A 22,265-nucleotide genomic window follows, 5' to 3' on the forward strand; every position below is an offset into this window, starting at 1 on the left:
AAGTCAGCCAAGTACCGCTTTAATATGACTGTGAACAAAGTAAAGTAAATACAATTATCAGTAAATAAAAAAATATATATCATTTATACAATGTCAGAAACAATACCTGTTGAAAATGTTTAATCCTTTCTTACCAAAGGGTTCTTTCATTTCACTGTACATATGCACAGTGACAAACAATAAGTTCAAATTCAAAGTTGGTATTTTTGAAAACAATAATAAATTTGTACACTATAATAACGGGGCAAAATTTTCGTATTCTAACATCCCTATTTACATTACTGTAAGCATCCGCAAGAAGTAACAAAGATGTGACATTTAAAGCTGAAACACTGCGACAGTAAAAAAGCTGCAAAACATTTGGCGCCACCTGACAGAGTTCAAGAAGTTGGTCTGCAGCCCTGATATCTGTTCATAAGCTGTAGCCACAAACAGTGAAGTTTATGCAAATGCACTGTATCAATGAGGCAATGCTAATCATGAACTGTCTTTTTATGTTTATTACAATGAATGAAATTTCTGCAGATTCCAAACCTTTTGATTGTTGCTGCAGTAATTGGCTAACGGTGGAATAAGTGAGGGGAAAATGTTTGATGAAGGTTCTGACAGATGAAGCTGTTTAAGTGAAAGGGAAGGAGACTGTTTTGTTTTATCGAGGTTGACAAAACCTCGATAAAACAAATGAAAAAATGTAAGTTTGATAAAAATGTAAATTTTTTTTGATGAAAAAATGTGAGTTTATCACACCACCCACACAAGAAGCTTTAACTTGTAGATGAGTAGTTTCATCTACTCCCTTACGTTAAATACAATCCTATTACGTTTGTTTTGCTGAGAGTTTTTGGCAATATAGCATATTGTGAGAAAACTGTAGCTATATAAAAAAACCTTTCTTTTTCTTAAACTGGTTTCTCCTGCACCCATTTTTTTTCTGGACAATAACAGCTGATATTATGACTCCATTGCAATGAAATCAAGAAAAACATCTGCAGAGGAAGCTGTGACAAAATACTCTTATCAAACGGAGGCAGTCAGTTTATCTTACCTGCCTTATGTCTAGAAAAGTCTTATTTGAGACCAAATTAAGAGTATACTCAAGCCTATTCTGTTTTTTTTAATTTTTATTTTTTGCAACATTGAAAAGGTATGGAAGCATATGCTAGTTATTGGCAGCAATGTTAATATCAAATGCCGATATTGGCCCAAATTTACATATTGGTGCATCCCTAGTTTTGGTTTTACAGCGCAGCTTTGGTTTAAGCAGATAAGTAGGACTGCTCAAACTCATGAGATGGACTGATGGGAATTGTTGTTTTCACTGGGAAGAAATTAGATTTTGGAAGTATTTGGGAGGAAATTGAGTCCCAAAATTTGTGTATTTTTCCTAATAGAATAAATGTTTTGCGAATCACATCACATTAGATTGCTCAAACCTGATAGAGATAAGTCTTTTAGGTTTTGAGCTAGAGATGACGAGTCCAGTCCAGAGTCATTAAAAAATGTGAAATAGCCTTTTGGTTTTACAGCAGCTTTAACTAAAGTGTCATTATCAGCCAATGGTAAGGCAGTCAGGATTCTTTCACAGTGTTTAGGAATCTTGTCTTTAATATCTTGTCTTCCTCTATCAACATTTTTATTTTTGCCAAGTCCCTAGAATCTTGCTAGATGAACATAACATGCTAACACAACAGCAGAGCTCAATAAATACTTCCTTTCTTCAAAATAAGAGCCTTAAATATGGATGCAGGACAGGGATTCGGTCTTAAAGCAGCTCCCTTCTTACCCAGAATTCTTTGCAGGACTCCTTCAAATAAAATAAAGTTCAGAGCAGCTGGATGCCACTTTTGACAAAAAGTATTATAATGTTTTAATTTATTAATATTGTGTTTCAACTATTTTATTAAGTTATAAATTTATCGGTGTGAAAATCTTTTCTCCAGTTAACCCAATTTATTTCTTGATCTATACAGTCTTTCTCTCCAGTTTTTGGGATATATGGTTGGTTTCTTGCTTAAAATAATGCTCCGAAATTCCAGTGCACAGAACGATTTCTGCACAAATTATACAGCCGCTACAGTTGAACAGGTTTTGTGTCATCTTAAGAAATATTCATGTATCTCTAATGCAGAAAAATTTGCTCGTACACCAACAGATCTTATGCATTTTGCATTTACACTGGCCTCTTTGAAGCTCTTATTTGGGTTAAAAAAATTTTTTTTTTAAAAAGTACCCGGCAACCAGTACTTCTGGTAACCCATCTGTAGCACCTGAGCATCCGGTAACTTTGCTATGTGAAAATGCATGTTAACCAAACCCATAGTTTTGTGGTGTGTTGTGGGAAGTAAAAGTATGCCCTTAGTACTAATCCTCTGCTGTTTTTACTGTAGCTACTGTGTTGACTCTAGCTGCCATTAGCCCACGCCGGTCTATTCTGGGGATGTACTGCAATACTGATTCACTCACAAGTAGACACTTTCCACAGCAAAGTTACATCAGTGAGAAATGGAGGTGTTGATGCAATGCTGTTTTGGTTTCTAGCCAAACCAGAACAGCTTTGCATGTAGCCTGTAAACCTTCTGGTCAGAAAAAAAGAGAAAACTGTAATCTTTTCAAACAATAAAAATTTCATAATCATATTCAGTACTTGAAATGAAATAATTTAGCGACGCTTTCAGCTTATTTGATCTTTTTGTAGAGCAGTCATCTTGGCTTAAAAGCCTATCTTGCATCTGAAAGAAGTACTTGCCTTGTCAGCCAAGTGCTGAATTGCAGAGACAAGAGTCCAAGTGTGTGGGTGTCTTGTTTAGCTCTTTCTATCTCTCTGACACTTCCGAAGGCGAGACCTGCAGCCTTCACCACATCCGACCCTGTAAAGATCTTTTTGAGTGATGGCACATCTATTATGGTTTTTGTTGCACATTTTACCCCAATTTCTCAAACGTAAAAAACAATTTGCCACAGGGCAACACTGAGCAGTTTAATTACAGGTGTAATTCAGTGCAAACAAAATGTACAGCATATGTGCGTATCTCTTGCTGTGACCTTGTTTTTATCCTGTTTCCATGTCAACCTAAGATTTTATGCATAAATATTAAGTTTGATTGAAAATAACTCGCATTTCTTCAACAGGGTAAAGTTCACCTGGAAATGCGACTGAATGAAGTGATCACAGATCACGGCTCCACTGGTCAACACTTACTTGTCAAGTGAGTCCCAACTTTTTCTCGATGCTACTAATGGTATTCAGATTAAAGGAAAAAAAACAAAAAAACGTTTGTCTCATGAGCTGTTAAATTTTGCAAGTTATTCAAGCCAAGGTTGAATTTTAAAATTTCCTTTAGCACTGAATGAATTTGTGCCATTAGCTGAGAATCACAGCACAGCAGCAAATTTGTCTGCTCGCTTCGCATTAGTAAGTTTTACAAGACCTGATTTTTAGTATATTTTAAAAGGTTTCAAAAAAAGACTGTTATAAAAAAAAGTGCAACATTTTGGAAACCACAGGAAATCTGATTTCTCGGGTGGTTTTTATTAATCAAGGTCTCAGAACCTAAGTAGGTTATCTGCACTTTAGTTTAAAATTCAGTGTTAAAAGAATCCATGAAACTCGCACTGCTTTGGCTTGCTCTAAGTAGTTTTCAAAAACTTTAATTTAAAGTGATCAGCGCCACCGCAGTAGGAAAAGATCAAAAGTTATTTGTATTGCATGGAGTTTCTCAGACTCAGACCTGTGTGTCTGCTTTTGCAAAATTTCAAACTAATAACGAAATGCTGCTGAAATGCAAGTAATTTGTATCATAAAAAGTCTTTACACCCTTGACCTTTTTATATATTGCCATTCCACAAGCTTCAGTGGCTTATTTTGGGATTTTATATAATTAACATTTAATACTGTAAGCTGTTAAGAAAATTATGCAAAAGTTTTACCTATTTTTTTTTCCCCATTCATTTAAACATTTATTTCAAGCTGTATTTGTATTCAGACCCTCTGAGTCAGTACTTGGTGGAACCACTTGTGACTGTATTTTCAGCTTGAAATCATTGGGGGTATGTCTTAAGATTTGCACATCTTGAGGCTGAAATAGTTGCCTATTCTTTGCAAAATAGTGTAAGTCAAGTCTTGTCCTAGTCTTTTATTTAACTCTTGACTTTGACTGGACCATTCTAACATACAAATATGCTTTCATACGAGCCATTTCTTGTCCACTTAGGTAGATTTAATGCGTTTGAAGAAAGCATTCCCACAAAATGAAGCTACCACCACCATGTATTGTTGTTGTGGATAGTGTGCTGTAGGTAATACGCCAGGTTAGTTTTCCATCACACATAGTATTTAGTATGTAGACCAACAAGTTAGGTTTTTCGTCCCATCTATCAGTGTACCTTATTCCATATGCCCCTTTTTTGTTTTCAGTATCCCTCCATCAGTGGCAATCCGCACACTGAAATTCTGACTTTCAGTGCTTTCTTCTATAAAGGCTAAATTTGTGAACTGCACTGCAGTTTTTCTGACCCTGATTTAAGCTTCTCTTAAGCGTTCTCACCGAGCTGTCTGCTGTTTCTTGGGTTTCATGATGCTGTGTGTTCAGCAATGTTCTCAACTAAAATGCACATCTCAGGCCTTCACAGGTCAGATGGATTTATATTTGGATAAAAATCACAAGAACACCATTCACTAGTGGCGTGACGTTTGATGAAAGAGTGGTGAAGGGGAGGAATACAAATGCACATTTTTCAGACTCTGGAAAAAAATTTTTATGAACTATTTAATTTTTTCACTTTCATTGACATAAAATTCCAAAAGAATACACTGAAATGTATGCTTGTAACATGGAGATGTTTCAAGTTTTCAAAGATCTTTTAGCAAAGATAAAACTTACTAGAAGGTACAAACTACAAATACAAAGACCTTTTCTCTGGTGCACTGCTGTGGCTGCATGTAGTCAAATTATTTCAGTCAAGAAAACTATAACTTGCGCACTGTCTGTGCCACATGCAAATCGCAGTTGTCTGTTTTTATAGGTCAGAGGCTTGTGAGGAAAGCGCTTGTAAAAAAAAAAAAAAAAGTTGACCTGATAAAAGTATATCATTTACCATGCTTGGTTCTTGGTGGCTTGTCTCATATTTGATGTGTGTCAGCATGTGTGAGTTAGCACTACTTCCATTTTGCATCAGTTTGTCATCGCAGAGATCAGCTTATTTCTAGGCACGTAACATGATGGTAAGATAGCAAAAAGAGGAAAGAAAACGCCTCACTGATGGGTTAGGTCAAGCACGTCAAGAACTCATATAGATGTGCAGATGTCACGGATATTTGCTGTTTACGTATGTTGCACCCCCACTCCCTCATTCATACTTAAGAGTTCTGTAATGAGGAGGAAGTGATGGCATCTGAACAGGAAGTCTGTGCTTTTCACACTGCAACCACTGTGGCTTTTTTCTTTTTTTTTTTTTTTAGCCGTCATTCACCGTGTCACTCAGATTGTTTGCTTAAACTGTCTCACAGCTCACTGTCAGCTCTCCCCATTGACACATACGCTCTGAGCAAAGCGCGCTCCTGGTGTCCTAAATCCGCTTAATCAGACAAGATGCCGATATAGAGATCTGAGCAGTTCAGGTGCACACCTCCAGCCTTCCTGTTCCGCCGCAAGGTGATGGGTTACGACACGCAAGCGGGGCTGAAGGGAATATCGTCATGACACCCTGGAAGATCACAGACAAACATCCTGACATTCAGCTGCTTTACCCGTCCCTCTGGCCTCACTTAGGGATGGGCTGAATTCATTCTTACTCTCTGGTGGCCCCTGCTTAGCAGCCACATCCTGTTTAGGGTGCCGACAGTGTCTGTTTGTTGTCACCTGAAACACTTGTGAAAAAAAAGCAATGGTCCCTGTGTGACTGCAGCCGAACATGAGGGCAAAGCTCTCCTTGTAATTGAAGGCTGCAAAAAAAAAAAACAAACACGGGCATATTTAGGTTTACTGATGTTCGGATCTATTTTGTACCACGTGTATTAATACTGTACACTGATGAGGTGTCCAAAATGCGTCAGCTTTAGGTGTGAATGACGAATATTTTGACGTAATGTGGTTACCTTTTTTTTTTTTTTTTTTTTTTTGTCATTCATTAGTTCACTATACACATTTATGGTTATGCAGAATTTTAGTGTTTTATTCTTAAGTTAAGCCCAGTTTCTGTCAAAGTAAAAAGTAATTTAATTTTCAGAACCAACTTTATTGGCCAAGATTGTGTGCACAAATAAGGAGCAACTTCGGTCTCAAGTGCTCACTGTATTTTTGTTCAAACCTGAAATAATTGTTGATGTGTGAAACGCAAACACCAGTTGCCATTTAAATGTATAGTTAACCTAAATAATTTTCATTCTCCTTGCAGATTTAGGCTAAAAGTAGCCCTTGTGTTTTTACCAACATGTTTCTTTTGGCTGGAGGCAATATTAATATTTTAGCCAGAGTCCTGACTTGAATCTGTTGACGGAGCTAAAGATTAGGGAGATGGCTTAGGGGCCTTCCAACCTCAAAGACTAGGAGCTCATTAAGATATATTTTTTTAATAATGCAATGTAGTGACATGACATGTAATGTTGTGATTGCGATGACGCCAATAAAGGTTTTTGCTTAGATATTTTTGAGAGAGTTATAATTTGGAATTTTAAGTCCTACTCCTTTTCACATAGTTTTATCTATTGAGATATGCCATCAAATTATTTTTTTATTACAAACATACTTTTCAGCTGAATCTAAGATTTAAACTGGTCTAAATCCGTCAGGTGTATAAACAATTTCAGCCTTAAGTGTATAACATTTATGTCATATAGAATGTCAGTGCATTTCTTTTTCTGTTAAAAATCAAGGTCTTCTGAAACATTCGTTTCAATAAACAAGTGTTTATTGAAACTAATGTTTCTAAACGAATGTTTCAATAAACATTGTACATGAAGCAGAGTGTCCTAAAGATGTTTTGCTCACAAATACATGTTTGTCTCTCCACTTGTTTTTAAACTGCTGCAGAATAATTGAGTGCAAAGAACTGCCTTTGATCAGTGGCCAGAACTGTGACCCATACGCCACCGTGTCTCTTGTTGGACCTGCCAGGTAACTCTGCTAATGCCACACAGATAAGGCAACTAAACTGTTCCCACCACATTTAGACTTTTCTTAAAGAAGCATCTTTTTTTTAATTTAAGATGGGGTGGATATTATCTAATACAATGTAAAGCCTATGATTTATTAGCTTTGAACAAATCTACTTATTATATGTTTTATTTTTTGTGTTTTTGCATAGTTTGCTGTGTAATAACAACCTTATATCTTGCAGTCTCTTAGCTGTAAATCATTCTTTTTGCTAAATAATTAGCTTGAACTCTTAAAAATTGGATATTGTTGTCCCAAATAAACATGGCTGCAAGACATGCATCAATTTAAAGACAGTGTTGTATATACCACAACACCCGACAAAGTTAGCTAGCTGTGCTTGACCTATGTCTCTGCTGTAAATACAGGTTGTCCTCACTGTTTTGGCAAATACTTTGCTATTACGCTGTATAAGATCTGCAGAACTGATTTTTATTTTCCCCAGCAGTTGAGCTCCTTGTTTAAATATTATGGTTTTAACAGTTCACATAAAGTTACAGGGGTTGGTAGATACCTTGATTTTTGGGATCATGCAGCAAGAAGAAACCAATGCCTGATGGCGGATATTTTTTCTGCACTGATTTTAAACAGAAGAAAATCACAAATACAGTTACAGGAAAACTGAGAACATTGGTAAGGTTCTAATGGCACAGTCTATGCAGCAAGTAAAGAATAGTTTAGTTTTATGTTTATCTAAATCACTATAAGGTTTAGCATTCTAACAACTAAAAATACAGACAGTGTGAACATTGAGATTAATTAGATGATACCCAACTGTGCAAATATGTGTTTTTGTCATTGTGAGAGTGCATGAACTTTAAATGACATATCAAGCTAAATCTTGTGTCTAAGGGTAAGAGTAATGTATGTTTGCAAAGGTGACTGTTTTGCGCAAGTCCAAAATATTTCAAAACATTTTAGTCATTGTAGACTAAACTTGTGCCCCAGCTGGCCAGACGTTAGCGCAAACATCCAAAGAGATATTTTTGTTATGAAAATGTCACAAACTAAATGGTGACAACTGTTTCTTTCAGTTAACTTGAACTCGGCTTCATGTAAAATATATGGCAATATTGAACTAAAATCTATAAAGAAAGAGAGCTGGGCAATCCCTCGGCTGACATCGTGTCAATATAAAATATGAAACTTATGAAGCTCCGGTTAGCGACGCTTTCAATACATTTTAACTGTCTATACAAGCACTATGCTTTCTCCTCTGGTGTCATAGTTCATTCTATGCTACATGAAGACACGCGTGTCTTAAAACTCCTTCGTGTCATTAAGAGTTTTTTAATTTCTTTGGTGTGGAGTGCTTTTAAATCTTCATATCTCCAGTTTCTGTCTTAAGGTTTAACATCATACAATAAAAACAAATGTGCTTGTCTGTTTCTGACATGGAGAGGTGATGCCCTGAACACATTCTTTGTCAAATTTTGTTCACCAAACTTTGACACTCTAGGACAAATTTATGCATTATTACCTGAAGAGCAATTTCACTTAGATTTTCATATTGTTTTTAAAATGTAAACATTCCTTAACCACTTGTGTGAAATTAATTTATTTCCATCTTATGTCCTTAGATCAGACCAAAAGAAAACAAAAGTAAAGAAGAAAACCAGCAACCCATATTTTGAGGAAACCTTTTTCTTTGAGGTGAATTATACATGATTGATTTGAATCAGACGTTCTCATGATAGATTTATAACGTACTTAACTATATTTTTGAATAAACATACTGATAAAGCCTCTGCAAATTTATCCTCAGGTGACACGGTCCAGCAGCTACTCTAGAAAATCACAGTTCCCTGTGGAGGAGGAGGACATTGAAAAGCTTGAGATCAGGTGAGTTTTATTTTATGTGCACCATGCATCTGCTCTGTTTCCCCTTAGTCTTGCTTCTCTAGACCTTTGGATCAAAAATGTTAACTTAGCTGCGGTGTGTTCTGACTGCTGATGGAGAGCCTTGTCTTCTGTTAAGAAAGGTGGGGCCTCCATCACAATGGAGTCGTAGCTCACTGGTAAGAGTAGACAGGTTAAAAGGTAAACACTCATGCATGGTTTTGAGGTTTGAATTTGAGGTGGCATTATTGCACTGGCATTGTTTTAGTTCCTGTGCACACAGGAGGTAAGCACCACTCAGTAGTGACATGTTCTTTGGAGTCCCTCTTGCTGTACCTGTATCGGGTGGCTTGTTTGTGCGATGTTGACCACACTTGTGTGTGTTGTGTCGGGCTTGACGAACAGCAGTTTAACATTCACAGATGAAAAGCATAATGTTTACATTGTCTTTCCTTGCAGAGTGGATCTGTGGAACAATGAAAATCTGGCTCAGGATGTGTTTCTCGGAGAAACGAGAGTTCCTGTCAAGATCCTTCAGAGTGACCACATGCACAAAGCCTGGTAAGGACCAGCCGTGGAAAAAAATGCTGTCATTTTCCTAATCCTTCAGCTTTGTGGTTCTACAACATGCTCAATAACAAAGTTGAAAAAGTAATTTGATTACTGATTAATCTTTTAAAAAGCAACTGTTATTTTGCTGATTACTTCATTTTAAAAGAAATGTATATTACAAGTAACTTTATTAGTTATAATATAAAGGCAGCAGCTGCCAACAATGCCCATGGACAGCCTCAACATAAAAATTACCAGTTTTGCCATTGCTTCTTTTACAGGAAGTGCATTTTTAACAGATTTGTTAAAAATGATTTGTATCTCCTGGTTTTTAAGTTGAGCTTAAAATCAATTTTCTGAAAAAAAAAGATGTTTTTTCTTGACTCAACATGAATACCTGTTTTTGCACATAAAATACAAAATTTATAAAATACCTTTTCACTTGACATATTTAACTGTTAACACTGTAATGGAAACGGTTACCATTTATATCATTGTTCATAAATGTGACTATTAGATTTTTTTTTTCTTTTGTGTGTAATTGCATATTTTGAACAAAACTGTGGAGTTTGGCGAGTTAAGCTCATTGAGTGCAGCCTTCAGGTTTTTCTCCATCTCTGTACTACTCCTTTCAGGAAGGGAAAAATGCTCTGTGAGACTGCTTGGCATTGATTGTAATTTATTATGGCACGAAACGAGGGCAAGTAACCATGCGCAGGGGAGGCATTTCATCTGCAACATGTCACCTGACCAACTTCCTTAACTCTCCCCTCCTCCTGGTTTTGCACTGAAGTCCAATAGTCACAGCTCTCTGCTTTGCAAGACCCGATGGAGCTTTCTCCTCAAGTCTGACCGTTTCTTCAACTCTGTTTTTTGAAGCTGGATGAGTTTGTCACCTGCACAGAGTTCGCAACAAACCCTAATATTGTCGTCTTTAACTGATATTTTCAGCTGGAAAACATGCAAAACTCTTCCCCCGGCTGTTTGCATTTGTGCTGCTGACTGCTTGGTTTGTATTTTGAACTGTCATGTTGAAAATGTGATTTGTCGCATACATAACGCCACTCAAATCGTCGCAAAAAGAAAGCAGATATGTTTTGTTACTAAGGAAAATGATAAAAGGACTGGGATGTGTAACTATAATCTGGTTCAGAAATGGTAACACGTTAAGATGAGATATTATTGACTGATTACTTATTAGTACTTCATGTTACGGTATATATGTAATGTCTGGCTGTGTCTCAGATTATGGTATGACTGATTTGGCTAGAAAGGCAGATTATTTTGTTATTTATTATTTTTTATTACTATATTTCCTCTGCATGAACAATGCTCAAAATCCTCCTAAATCTATTTAGGCAGAAAATTGCATCCTAAACTGGCTTTAGGATATTGCAATAAAGGGGTTGTTCATATTTTTCATTTTTAAAAAGAAAAGTCTTTGTTTCACAATCTTGCACTGCTACTGCACATAAGTACTTCAAGACACTGAAGCTCAAAGATGTCAAGAAATAGCTGCACTGAATTATATAGGAATGTTATTAGTCTCTTTGAATCTACCTCCTTAGTAAAACAGCAGTTTGGTTGAATTGGTACTGAGCCAGATTAAAGCGCATGCTGCACACCAGGCTACTTGCTCTTTTTACACATTAAAACTGCCCTTCAGTGTATAAAGTCCTATTTGATTAAAGTGCTGGAAGTCAAACCCTCCCTTTCAAGTTCACTCCCTAAGGTCTATAAAGTTGAGTTGAACCTTTTTGCTGTTTTACTGGTATTTTATTAAAAGTGTGTATTACACATCTATCAGGACAGCATGTTCTGCCAAGTTTTCACAGCCGCTACAAGGTGACTAGAAGAACCTCCCCAGATTTCTGTGTTCAGCAGTTTTTCCTTTGTGTGGATGTGGCCCAGCTTTGCGTCGGAGTAGGTGATATGGGATTATGCCAGATAGCAATCTGTTGGTACATGAAGCCTGCAAGTGTAGTGTGTGGGTGGCTCGTTGCATGGTGGCATTACCTCATGTCCTGTGTTACCTCATGGTCCAAATAACATCAAATGAAGTATCTCTGTGTCTGTTCTGTGATCCATGTAGTTCATTAGCTTCAGCTAATAATGCTTTTCCTTTTTACTTTTATTTTTTTTACACACCCCAACATGTGATTACTGAATGAATCAGTGTGCTGCAGCAATATAGGCAGTTTTTTTTTCTTAACCTACTTAAAGCAGAAGCTCTCCTTACAAAAGCCTCTCAACAGTTTTATTAAAAACAGTTGCAGAGTTTATGAATGATCACTAAACCTTTTATCAATATCTGATATCGACTGGCCCTGAAGCACTTGACTGGTACAAACATATAAGCATGAGATTATATGAAACACATGTGTGGAATAGAAAATATAGTTTATGAATTACCTGATGAAAGATAAAGGTTGGAAGTTGACTCCTAAATTAATTGGGAGGACTTTGAGGTGCTATAAAGCTTTTGAGATCTTGAGTCACTATTTCTGATTCCTCAGTATGTGCATCTTAATTAAAACCTTATGTTTTTGTGGTTTTTACCATTTTAAATTACGGTAGTGTGGCATCAGATTAAAGTTGATCTGACAGTTAAAAAGCTTGGGATTTAAGATTTTCTTCTCCACTCTAACTGGTTAAATAATTTCTTCTTCTCTGAACAGTTTCCTCAGGTTAAAGGAAACATTTTGTTCTTTACGTAGCTTCATGCATATTGCATTAGAAATGACATCTTTAGGGGTTGTATTCCTTGCTGAGGTTTTAGTATCTGGAAAATACTCTATCCAATCTTTTCCTCTTGTCTATAAAGAAACTCGAACTAAATTATACTGGGTTGTTTTTTTGTTGTTGTTTTTCAGTAAAATTTTTCCTGTACACACCTGTAAATTGTCCCCTCTCTTTTGCTGTGCTCTTTCAGGTATCTCCTCCAGCCTAAAGGGACAGGCAGCAAGTCCAAGTCTGATGATTTGGGACAACTGCGTTTGAAGCTCACTTACATTGAAGACACGGTGCTGCCCTCTACCTGCTACACACCTCTCTGCAACTTGCTGCTCAAATCCCCCGATGTGAAGGTAACACCACAGCTGAACCGAACCAGTGGTCAATGCTGTATTTGGAAAATAATTGCTGGTCACCTATTGTTTTCCTTCTCTTTCACTTTCATCCCTCTTTTTGACCCTTGCAGCCACCCTTTAAGCCCACTTTCAGTTTTGTTTTGTTTTTTATTTATTTATTTTTTTTTACCTTCTCAGTTTTTTTGTTGATGTGCTTTTTGTTCTCCCTCAGCCCATCTCGGCATCAGCAGCACACATCTTGGGGGACATCTTCAGAGAGCGATACGAGGCCGTTCTGCCCATGGTCCGGCTGCTGCTCTACCACAGCCGTTTTGTGCCTTTCGTCTCTGCTGTGGCGGCTCTGGAGCTGGACAACACTCAGTGAGTATTCACCCCCGCAGTGTGATCAGTGACACATCCGATGTTGTTCTGTAGTGCTGTGAACACAGATGGATAGAAGTGTTAAAGTTAGTTTCTGTTTTATTTGCGATAATAATGTAACCACAGACAAATATGAAACGGGAAGTACCACAGAAAATAAAACTGACATTAAAGCTGGAATTTCTGTGTCAGCTTCTCTTTTAATTTAATTTACTGGGCGTTGCATAATAATGTGCAAGGTGTCATTATGTCGCATTGGGACATTTTTCTGAGAGAGAAACTGTAGCACTTGTTAATCTAATAATCTTTGTTTACAGGGAGGCTAACACTATATTCCGAGGCAACTCACTGGCAACTCGCTGCATTGACGACATGATGAAGATTGTGGGAAAGAGTTACTTGGCTGTTACATTGAAGCCGGTTATTGATGAGGTATGAATAAGACAGAAACTCACAGAATCAGACGCTCATTCAGTAATTATAAAGCCACAATGTGTTGGGAAAAGAAAAACCTTTTCACAGCTGCCTTTCTGTGTCAAACCTGCCTCTGTACAAATGTCATTAGTGGGTTGAGGTTTCACACGCTGCTACATCCACCCTTGTCAAAAACGGGACAAACAATTTTGTGGCTCTCATTGAATGATTTCCTCTAATTTTGTTTGGTACCTTAAGATAAAGCTACCATAAGATGTAGAGACTAAGCTTTTGTTTGAAAACTATTTCATCCCCTGCTCACTTACACTTTTCTCCATCACCATGGGGAACAACTATTCATTCATATAGCACTTTGATAGCCATTCATCAATAAAATACCTAATTGTGACAACTTTTTTTATTGAGAATGTTTCCAACAAGTTAAAATGTAAAACATAAAATTATTTCATTTGGTATCCTAGACTTTTGGAAGTATTTTGGTATTTACTGCCTGTTCTACTCAGTGGGTCCTCCAATGTGTCAAATTTTGTTCAAACTGCTAAACTACTCTAAACACAAGTGTATTAGGACACCTAAGCAGGTAATCTAAGGAAATGTCCTCAATTCGTCTTGAGGGACTTCACACCGATTTGTCTGTCAGACATGATCGAATGACCGATGTTAATGCCACGTGTGAAAAGGGTTTGTTAGTACTGTAGTTTCTGTTCTTTGACTTCAAAATATTTTCTTAATCTTGTATAAAATTGTTGCCTGACTCCTCTATGTTCAGTGACTGGATTGAGTGTTGATCATTTATCTGTTACCTCTTCATAGATTTGTGACTCCAACAAAACATGTGAGATAGACCCCATTAAGCTAAAGGAAGGTGACAACGTGGAGGTCAACAAGGTAGACAGTCCTCACTTGTTTTGTTTGTTTTTATGCACAAGATTGAGACTGTACATTTCCAAAAATAAAGTCCTTTAAATCACATTTATTACTGTTGCAGGAAAATCTTCAGGTTTATGTCCAGAAAGTTTTCTCCTCCATCACTCAGTCCAGCTCCAACTGTCCTCCTCTGATGTGTGACGTCTTCAGATCGCTCAGACATCTCGCCTGCAAACGCTTCCTAGGTAAGGAAAATCTCTGTAAGGTGCAGCTAATTAAGAGTTCCCCTTTAAAACAAAATTCATGAGCAGAATTACTCATGAAACCCATTTTTGCCATTATTCTGTAACAGATTTCGAATATTTAGTGGTGTTAGTTTTATTTGCCAGTAGGTGGAGCCAAATCATTAAGATCTCATTGACTCTTTGTGTAATGCCTTTACAGTCAGTTCTTTTTCATAGACCTAACTCGGTGATATTAACAAGTTTCTTTTCTTTTTGTAGGCGACCCACATGTTCAGTACTCTGCTGTGAGCAGCTTCGTGTTCCTGCGCTTTTTCGCTGTGGCAGTTCTCTCCCCACACTCGTTCCAGCTCCGATCTCATCACCCCGTAAGTGCAAAGCCTCTGCTACCACATGTTCTGCTTTATAATCCGCTCTGTGTGTATTTGCTCTGTAAGCAGACCTCATTGTCATGCTTTTGTACTTGCAGGATCCTGAGATCGCCCGCACACTCACTCTCATCTCAAAAACTATTCAGACTCTTGGCAGCTGGGGTAGTTTGTCTAAAAAACTGGTAAAGAAAAGAAGAGTGTAAAGATTTATACAATTATTCTCCTACAATGTTCATCTGTAACCAGTTGAAAACTTTTTCTGCCTTCAGTCCAGTTTTAAAGAAAGCTACATGTACGACTTCTACAAGTCATTCCAAGAAGAAAAGTGCATTGAAAAAGTTAAAAAGGTATTTATCATAAACCTGCTCTACAGTCCAGTATATTTCAAATGTTTTATTTATATCTACTTATTAGCGTTTTTGTCTGCTTCCAGTTTCTTGACGAAATCTCGTCCAACGTGAGTAAAGAGTCCAGCAGACAGGAGGACGCTGTGGTTCTGAAGGAGGGGTGAGTTGTTTCCATTAGCCCATATGATCATTGACAAATATAGTTTCCTGCAAATTATTATTATTAATTACTCTTCCATCTAAATCCTTGCAGCTGGGTAACTTGGGTGGAAAGGACTTTTACTGATTCTGCGTGTTTCTTTGTTTTTCAAGGGAAGTGCAGAAACGTACCCAAGGAAAGAAGAACTTCTCTAAGAGAAACTTTAAGAAGAGATGGCTGAGAGTGACCAACAGGGAGCTCTCCTACCACAAACGTAAAGGTGAGACCGCTCATTCTCATAATCCAACTCAATGAGAGGATAAACTGCTGGAAATTGCATAAGAAGTCAGTTAACCTTAACATGTTTTCTTGGTGAAAAGTAAATGCGTCAACCTCGAGGCTCCTCATGCTCTCTTACTGCCTGGCCTGTCAGTATATGATAAGTTGTTCTTTGAAGGGTTCCTGCTGTGCCTGTACGTTTCATTTTCAGAGTGTAGATTAAATTGTACTGTTAGATGTTTAAAGCTTAGGATATTAGTCAGTGAAACCTAACTCTTTAAACTTTAACAAACCTCTGAGGCCTTCACAGAACACCTGCATTTATACTGAGATTAATTTGCCCAAAATACTTGGATATTTTGGGGTATCAAAGTATTGGGGGCTAGTGGAAAGACTGAGATTATCTGTGTTGTTCTGTCACATAAAATCCCCAAATTCTCATCTTTACCATGAAACCTTTTGGTTGTATCACAATAAAACGTAGAGGTTCCAGTGGTGGGAATTTTGTGACCAAAATGTTACAAGCCGATGTCTGAATGGTTCAGGTTGCTCTCACTCGTAAACTCATGGCTGATCTGACCTGCAGTTCAATGCAACTTTGCAGCTCCATATGCTTTACTTTTCTCAAATTAGATTTATGGTTTCTCCTTATCCTTCTGACAAGATTAATCTGTAATGTTTTGGTACTGAGAGCTCCACCACTGTTATCATAATTGGTATAAACATGACGGAGTGTTTTCTCGCCGACAGGGAAAGAGGCCCTCTGCACCATCAGCGTCAAAAACATCCAGGCGGTGGAGAAACTCGATGAAAGTGCCTTTAACCGCAAAAATGTAAGTCGGTCAGCCTGGGGTATCTCTTACCGCCTTTCATTAGTTTCCTGCTTTGAAATGGAAGTGGTGTTGAGATCACGTCCCGGCGTTAAAACAATAAAAACATTTTCAGCCTCCTGAATCTTTTCTGACATTTCCCTTCAGTAGATTTGAATAGTTCACCATTAAAGCTCTGAAAAGCCTTCAGAATTGCCACTTTGGAGTGTTTTGAAAACTGTTAACTCTAAATACGTAGCAGCATAAAATTAGCTCTTGCATATAAAATTTTATGTCTGTAGCTGCAAGCATGAACAATCAAACTGTTAACATTTAAATCTTAAGGGATTTGAAAGTGTGCTTGCTGTGTAACACAAGTTCCTTGTCTTAATGCCTAAAGACTGTTTTGTTTCCTCTTGTTAGATGTTTCAGGTGGTCCTCTCAGAGAAGCCGCTCTACGTTCAGGCAGGAAACTGCGTGGAGGCCAGCGAGTGGCTGGAGATCCTGGGCCAGGTCAGCCGCTGCAACGAGGGACGCTTGACCACTTACCACTCGTCGAATTACACCGCTGGAGCGTGGCAGTGCTGCAAAAACCAGAGCAGCAGCGCTCCCGGCTGTAAGCCCTGCACAATGTGAGTGCAGGATGAGATCGCCTGGAAACTACCTAGCTAACGCTGCAGATCACAGTTCACACCCAGTGAAAAGAGTCGACTGCTGTTCTGAACCCGGGCCGCCTCCGATGTTAAATGTGACCACCTATGTAGACGCAGAGTCCTGCTCGAAGCACTCTTTGGAAAAATGCACAGCTATTTGGTTAAAATGGCAAATGAAAACAACAGTAAGCAAATTAAATGAGGTGAAAAGTTAAATTGCATCACAAAGACAAATACATGCCTAACAACTGAGACCCTGATGCATTACTGCCAAACCATTTCCAGTGTTGATGATTGTATTCTTCAGTTCAACTAAAATCAAGTAAACCTATATATACAAAATGATTTTTTTATTATTCTTAGGTAAGGGAATTTTTATTTTATTTTTTATTCGGTTGCTAAAAAATAAAATGCCTCACTTTTTGCCATGTTTTACTCTGGGTATGCTGTTCTTTGTGTGGGGCTTAGTATTGTTTTAGGCTAATCTTTGCCAAAAGCTTGGTTTCACCACCATGACCCAGATTTCTTCCAGCGTTCTTTAGGTTTTAAGCCTAAATGATTCAGTTTCGCAAACACATTCCTTAGTTCAGTAACAACCTGTAATTGTATCTTTTCTGTTAGCTACACTCCCCAACAGAGCTTTTTATTTTTCAGTAGAATTACCCTGGAGTGTCTGTGACATAATAAGTAGAAGAAACATGGAAATGAATTGTGAAACCTGACATTTTAACAGGAGTGTGTACTCTTTTTATGATCTCTTGTATTAAGTAGACATAAAACTCCTGGTAACAATGGAGTTTCTCACTGTTGCATAGAAACTAGTGCGTCTTAAAATGTTTCATAATTTAATCTTTTCAGGAATTGAGCCAAATTTGAGTTCAGGATGTTTCTGTGGCTGGGAGAAACTTACAATTCATAAAAAGCACATTCCTGCCGTCTTCAACATTTACTTTCAAAGCTTCGAACATTACTTGAGTTGCCGTTTTCACGTTCCGGCTCGTTTGGGAAGGTCTTGTCTCTCACCTTCATTCTTGAATGACCTCCTTTTCTCTCCTCACACGTTTGTCCCCTCCTGTTGCAGCACCATGCTGGCCAACCTGCAGCTGGACATCGACTGTGACCGGGAAGCAGAGAGAATCTTCTCCCTCCTCTCATCTAATGAATCCAAGCTACAAAACATGGAAGGTCAGCATGTGCTCATGAGCTGTCCGGTTGAAGTAAAGTAGAGGGACTTATGTGTATTTTACATGTTCACTCAAAGTAACACGTTGGATCCTTTGCAGCAGAGACGCTGTCTAATCTTGCTGGACACTTAGTAAGCAAGTGTTAGATTTTACAATCCGGCCAAAGCTGACGGCTGTGTCCTGCCCACAGATGCGTGTGCCAGCATGGCGGTGTACCAGGGCCCTCAGAGGGAACAGGAGGAGTACTCCAAGTTCACCATTCAGGAACCCAAAGAGACTTTTCAGACCCTCAAACAGCTCCGAAACGTCATGGAGGAGCTGCAGAGGCAGCACAACAGCAGAAATAACATCACTGCACAGTATGGAAGCCTGTAAGTCTGCGCCAAACCTCCTCTGCATGATGCCTCTGCAGCGTCTTATAGAAAGTATTCACGCTTCTTCAACACTTTAGCATGTTGTAATGGTGCAGCCGTCTGAGGTTTGTTATGGGGATTTCATGTGATAAACCAAGACAAAGTAGAACTTGATGATGAAGAGGAAAGAAAAGGGGTACATGGCTTTCAAAAGATGTTTTTAAATAAAAGACTGTAAAGTGTGTTCAGCCCTCCAGGATTTCAGCTTGTAGAAAAACTTTTCTCAAAAGTTACAGCAGGAAGTTTATTAGAGTGCAAAGATACAATTTTAGGTCTTCCCACATATTCTCATTTCCATTTAGTTCTGGCCTTTGACTGGGCCAATCTAACACATGAATACGCCTTGGTCTAAACTATTATACAGTAACTCCAGCTGATTTTTTTTTCTCTCTGCTAAGAAAATCTTCCTCACAGTATGATTCCGCCACATCCATTTTTCAACATAGGTATTTTGTGCTTAGAGGAATGTGCACTATCAGTTTCCCTTTGTACAAAAAACCTTTATGTATGCAAGTCCATCCGTTGTCTTTACCCACTGGTCCTTTTAGGGCTGCGGAGGACAGACTGTTGATCTATCACGTAAAAATTCCCTAAAAATACATTGAAGTTTGAAGATTTAACGTAGCAAAAGTTCAAGAGAAACAAATAATGTTGTCTGTGTCAAGTCTTGAACTCCGTCCTCCTTTATTAGGCCGCTGCTGAACAACTCGTTCTGTCCAGCCTAACGTGCTTGTTTATGATTCTGCCTGCGGGGGTAAATAATCAGACACCTCCCTCATAAAGAAATGCCCTTAACTCTATAGTTCATCTAGTAATTACTGTGATTAAGTACAGTAATGGCTTTGATGGATAATTAACTGATGTAGTCACTCTGATGCTTTCTCTGTTTCAGTGACAACCCCATAGTAGGGAAAACCTCTTAGCCTGGGTGGGCCGGTGTGGCCTGAAACAGCCTCGCCAGCAGGGGTCAGTGCACCACAGAGGACCACGAAAAGCCCACAAGTGACGAGGAGAATGATATACACCCTGACCTCCACACGTTTAGTCCACTATGAATGAACCTTTTTTATTTCTTTTTTTTTGTTTGTTTGGGCTGCACTGCAGACTGATTCTTCATGTATCCACAGAGGCATCACTAGATGGTGTGTGAATAGGCTGCTATATATATAAATATATATATATATGTGTATTTTTAAAATCTACTCTGTTTTATATCAACAGCTGTGATGATGATCACTCCCTCCTTATTTTTAAATGTTTTTAAAACCTCAGTTCAATAACAATCATCACTCTGGAGGATCGTCCTCTTGTTTGTGCCCCTCAAATCGTTTAGTGTCCTTCTTCTTCTGAACAAATGTATGTGTGTTTTATAAAAAAAAACAAGCCAATCTGCCTTACTGATGGAGATTCTTTTCACATTTAATACTGAGGAAACAATGCAAACGCACTTTAAATATTTGGAGCTGTCCGAATGGAAATGATTAGATACTTGGTATCAGCTTTATGATCATTACATGATCCTGAGTACATATTTTTTTTGTTTCACTCCTGTACAATAACGTTGAATGCCTGTTAAATATATATATATATATATATGTTAAGATATTTTTGTCAACCAAAGGCAATCTCTTGTACGTACGTGTATATGTATTTTGTACACAAACTGTTAAATTTGAGACAGATTATAAATATATGTATATGTTCAGTTTGTTCGTCTGGTTTAACATATCCTTTTTATTGACTTTTAGGGCAAGCAGTTTTGCATGCATTCAGCTTTGAATCTGGACGGCATGACTGTGGTAAAGAGTTGTGTTTGCTTGTGATTGTGAACTGTTGATGGTACGGTGTACATCGGACCCGTGATGTTCATGCTCAGAGCTCCCCACGCCCCCAACATGGCCGATGCTAGACACAGTAGAGGTCCTGCTGAGAGGAGGCGGCCAGAATAACAGGCGACTCCCTTCATCTCTAAATTCGTCCGACAATCGCAGCGACGGTGCCCCTTCATGCTCGTCTTTCACACCAGCAGCACTCCAAAGCTAAAGCTGCTACGCTTTTATTATTTTAAAGGGTTTTTTGGTTTTTTTTTTTTTATATCTGGAGTTTGAAAAATTTTCACAGCGCCTCCCTGCCAGAGAAGGTTGTAAAAAGTCTAAAGTGTGAAGAAAAACATGCATTAATCGATTGGGAGTCTTGGAGTGACTCCATCGTGCGTCCTCCCCTCTACCTTTTTTTTTCTCCCCCTTTTGCACCCATACAAACAATGAAGAAGAAGAAACTTGAATTTGTTTTAACATGTCGAACAGTTGATGTTAAGAATACAGGGTTAACCACTTTGTACGTATGCAAAAACATTGCTTTTGTCTGATTTAATTGCTAACGTGCATGTTTTCATTATTTAACAATTTTATGTTTCACGATAAAAGTTTTTGTATCTATGTTTTTGTAAACTCTGATTTGAATATGTTGCTATGCTGGTACATGTCTCTTGTTAAACTGCTTCTTTTTTTTTTTTTTTTTCTTTAGGCTGCTGCTGTTTTGCATTCACCTGCAACATTTTCACTTTACAGGAGTTTAATGCTAACATTTTTTTATTGTTTCATTTCAGATTAAAACCGATTGACCTTAGATGAAGCTAAAAACACATATTTAACTATTATCTGAAGATTTTCACTTCAAAAGAGCATATATTTTAGATTATTGTTTCTAAATAAGGGAACATCTTCATTTTCTTTCTTTATGGTTGCAGAAGTAGAAATGCCAGAGTGCAGAGCAGCATGCAGGAGCCAGGTTTATGTTCAAATTTGACCAAACTAAAAGGGAACATGCTTAGATCTACTTCTGTTGGACAAATACCTCCCAGGAAACTTTTTGTCAAATCGCATACAAGATGTGTTTCTGAGCACTTTGTTTTAACGAGAGAACAAATTAGTTTGTTGGACATTTTTAAAATCCAGCAAACATTTCCTTCAACCAGCTCTCGCTAAAGGGAGATTACAAAAGGCAGGATCATCTGAAGGGATTGTTTGGTTGTGTTTTATTTATTTTTAACTGAGTTTTGATTTGAATTTTAATTGGATTTTTTCCAGCGTACAGCCACTAGTGAAAGCAAGAGGTTATTTAAACATATCCAACTCATTTCTGAATGTTCAGCCTCAGTTTGTTGTCTGGTTTTATACTAATAGAGCAATGTATTTCACATTTATGGTCCATATTGTCTCAGAATAAACACTTTGCCAACAGTCCTTTTCGTGGAGAGTGTGATTTGTGTTCGCATTGATATAATCTAATATTTCAGTAAATTTAATTCAAAAACAAAGAAAATTAAAGCTGCAAGCAGCCTCGGGCGGTGTTCTGTCAGATAGCCATGCGTTGTCAGATAGTCATACGCTTAGCTCAGACATGTATACGTTGTCATTACCATATGATTTTATTTAATCAGCAACATAGAATCATGACGTAGATCATCATACACTTTGTTATTAACAGTTATATGGCATCCTGACTTAGCGGTTAAGTAGGTTAATGAGTTTTA

At 37.9% G+C, this 22,265-nt stretch overlaps 1 protein-coding gene across 1 annotated transcript in view; it reads left to right on the forward strand.

Moving 5' to 3' along the window:
- rasa2 (RAS p21 protein activator 2) overlaps nt 1-21,975 on the forward strand; it is a 30,891-nt gene extending 8,916 nt beyond the window's left edge. Inside the window, exons 5-24 of the mRNA XM_032545130.1 lie at nt 3,130-3,206; nt 7,029-7,112; nt 8,732-8,804; nt 8,917-8,993; nt 9,450-9,551; nt 12,475-12,628; nt 12,843-12,991; nt 13,309-13,423; nt 14,240-14,314; nt 14,415-14,538; nt 14,797-14,903; nt 15,005-15,088; nt 15,176-15,253; nt 15,340-15,413; nt 15,566-15,672; nt 16,422-16,504; nt 16,904-17,112; nt 18,215-18,318; nt 18,508-18,688; nt 19,623-21,975. Coding sequence (XP_032401021.1) covers nt 3,130-3,206; nt 7,029-7,112; nt 8,732-8,804; nt 8,917-8,993; nt 9,450-9,551; nt 12,475-12,628; nt 12,843-12,991; nt 13,309-13,423; nt 14,240-14,314; nt 14,415-14,538; nt 14,797-14,903; nt 15,005-15,088; nt 15,176-15,253; nt 15,340-15,413; nt 15,566-15,672; nt 16,422-16,504; nt 16,904-17,112; nt 18,215-18,318; nt 18,508-18,688; nt 19,623-19,653 — 2,088 coding nt within the window. The 3' untranslated portion in view covers nt 19,654-21,975. The remainder of the gene's footprint in view (nt 1-3,129; nt 3,207-7,028; nt 7,113-8,731; nt 8,805-8,916; nt 8,994-9,449; nt 9,552-12,474; nt 12,629-12,842; nt 12,992-13,308; nt 13,424-14,239; nt 14,315-14,414; nt 14,539-14,796; nt 14,904-15,004; nt 15,089-15,175; nt 15,254-15,339; nt 15,414-15,565; nt 15,673-16,421; nt 16,505-16,903; nt 17,113-18,214; nt 18,319-18,507; nt 18,689-19,622) is intronic.
- Nucleotides 21,976-22,265: the final 290 nt, after the last annotated feature.

Source organism: Xiphophorus hellerii, chromosome 18 (assembly GCF_003331165.1).
Source record: "Xiphophorus hellerii strain 12219 chromosome 18, Xiphophorus_hellerii-4.1, whole genome shotgun sequence".
Classification (NCBI taxonomy): domain Eukaryota; kingdom Metazoa; phylum Chordata; class Actinopteri; order Cyprinodontiformes; family Poeciliidae; genus Xiphophorus; species Xiphophorus hellerii.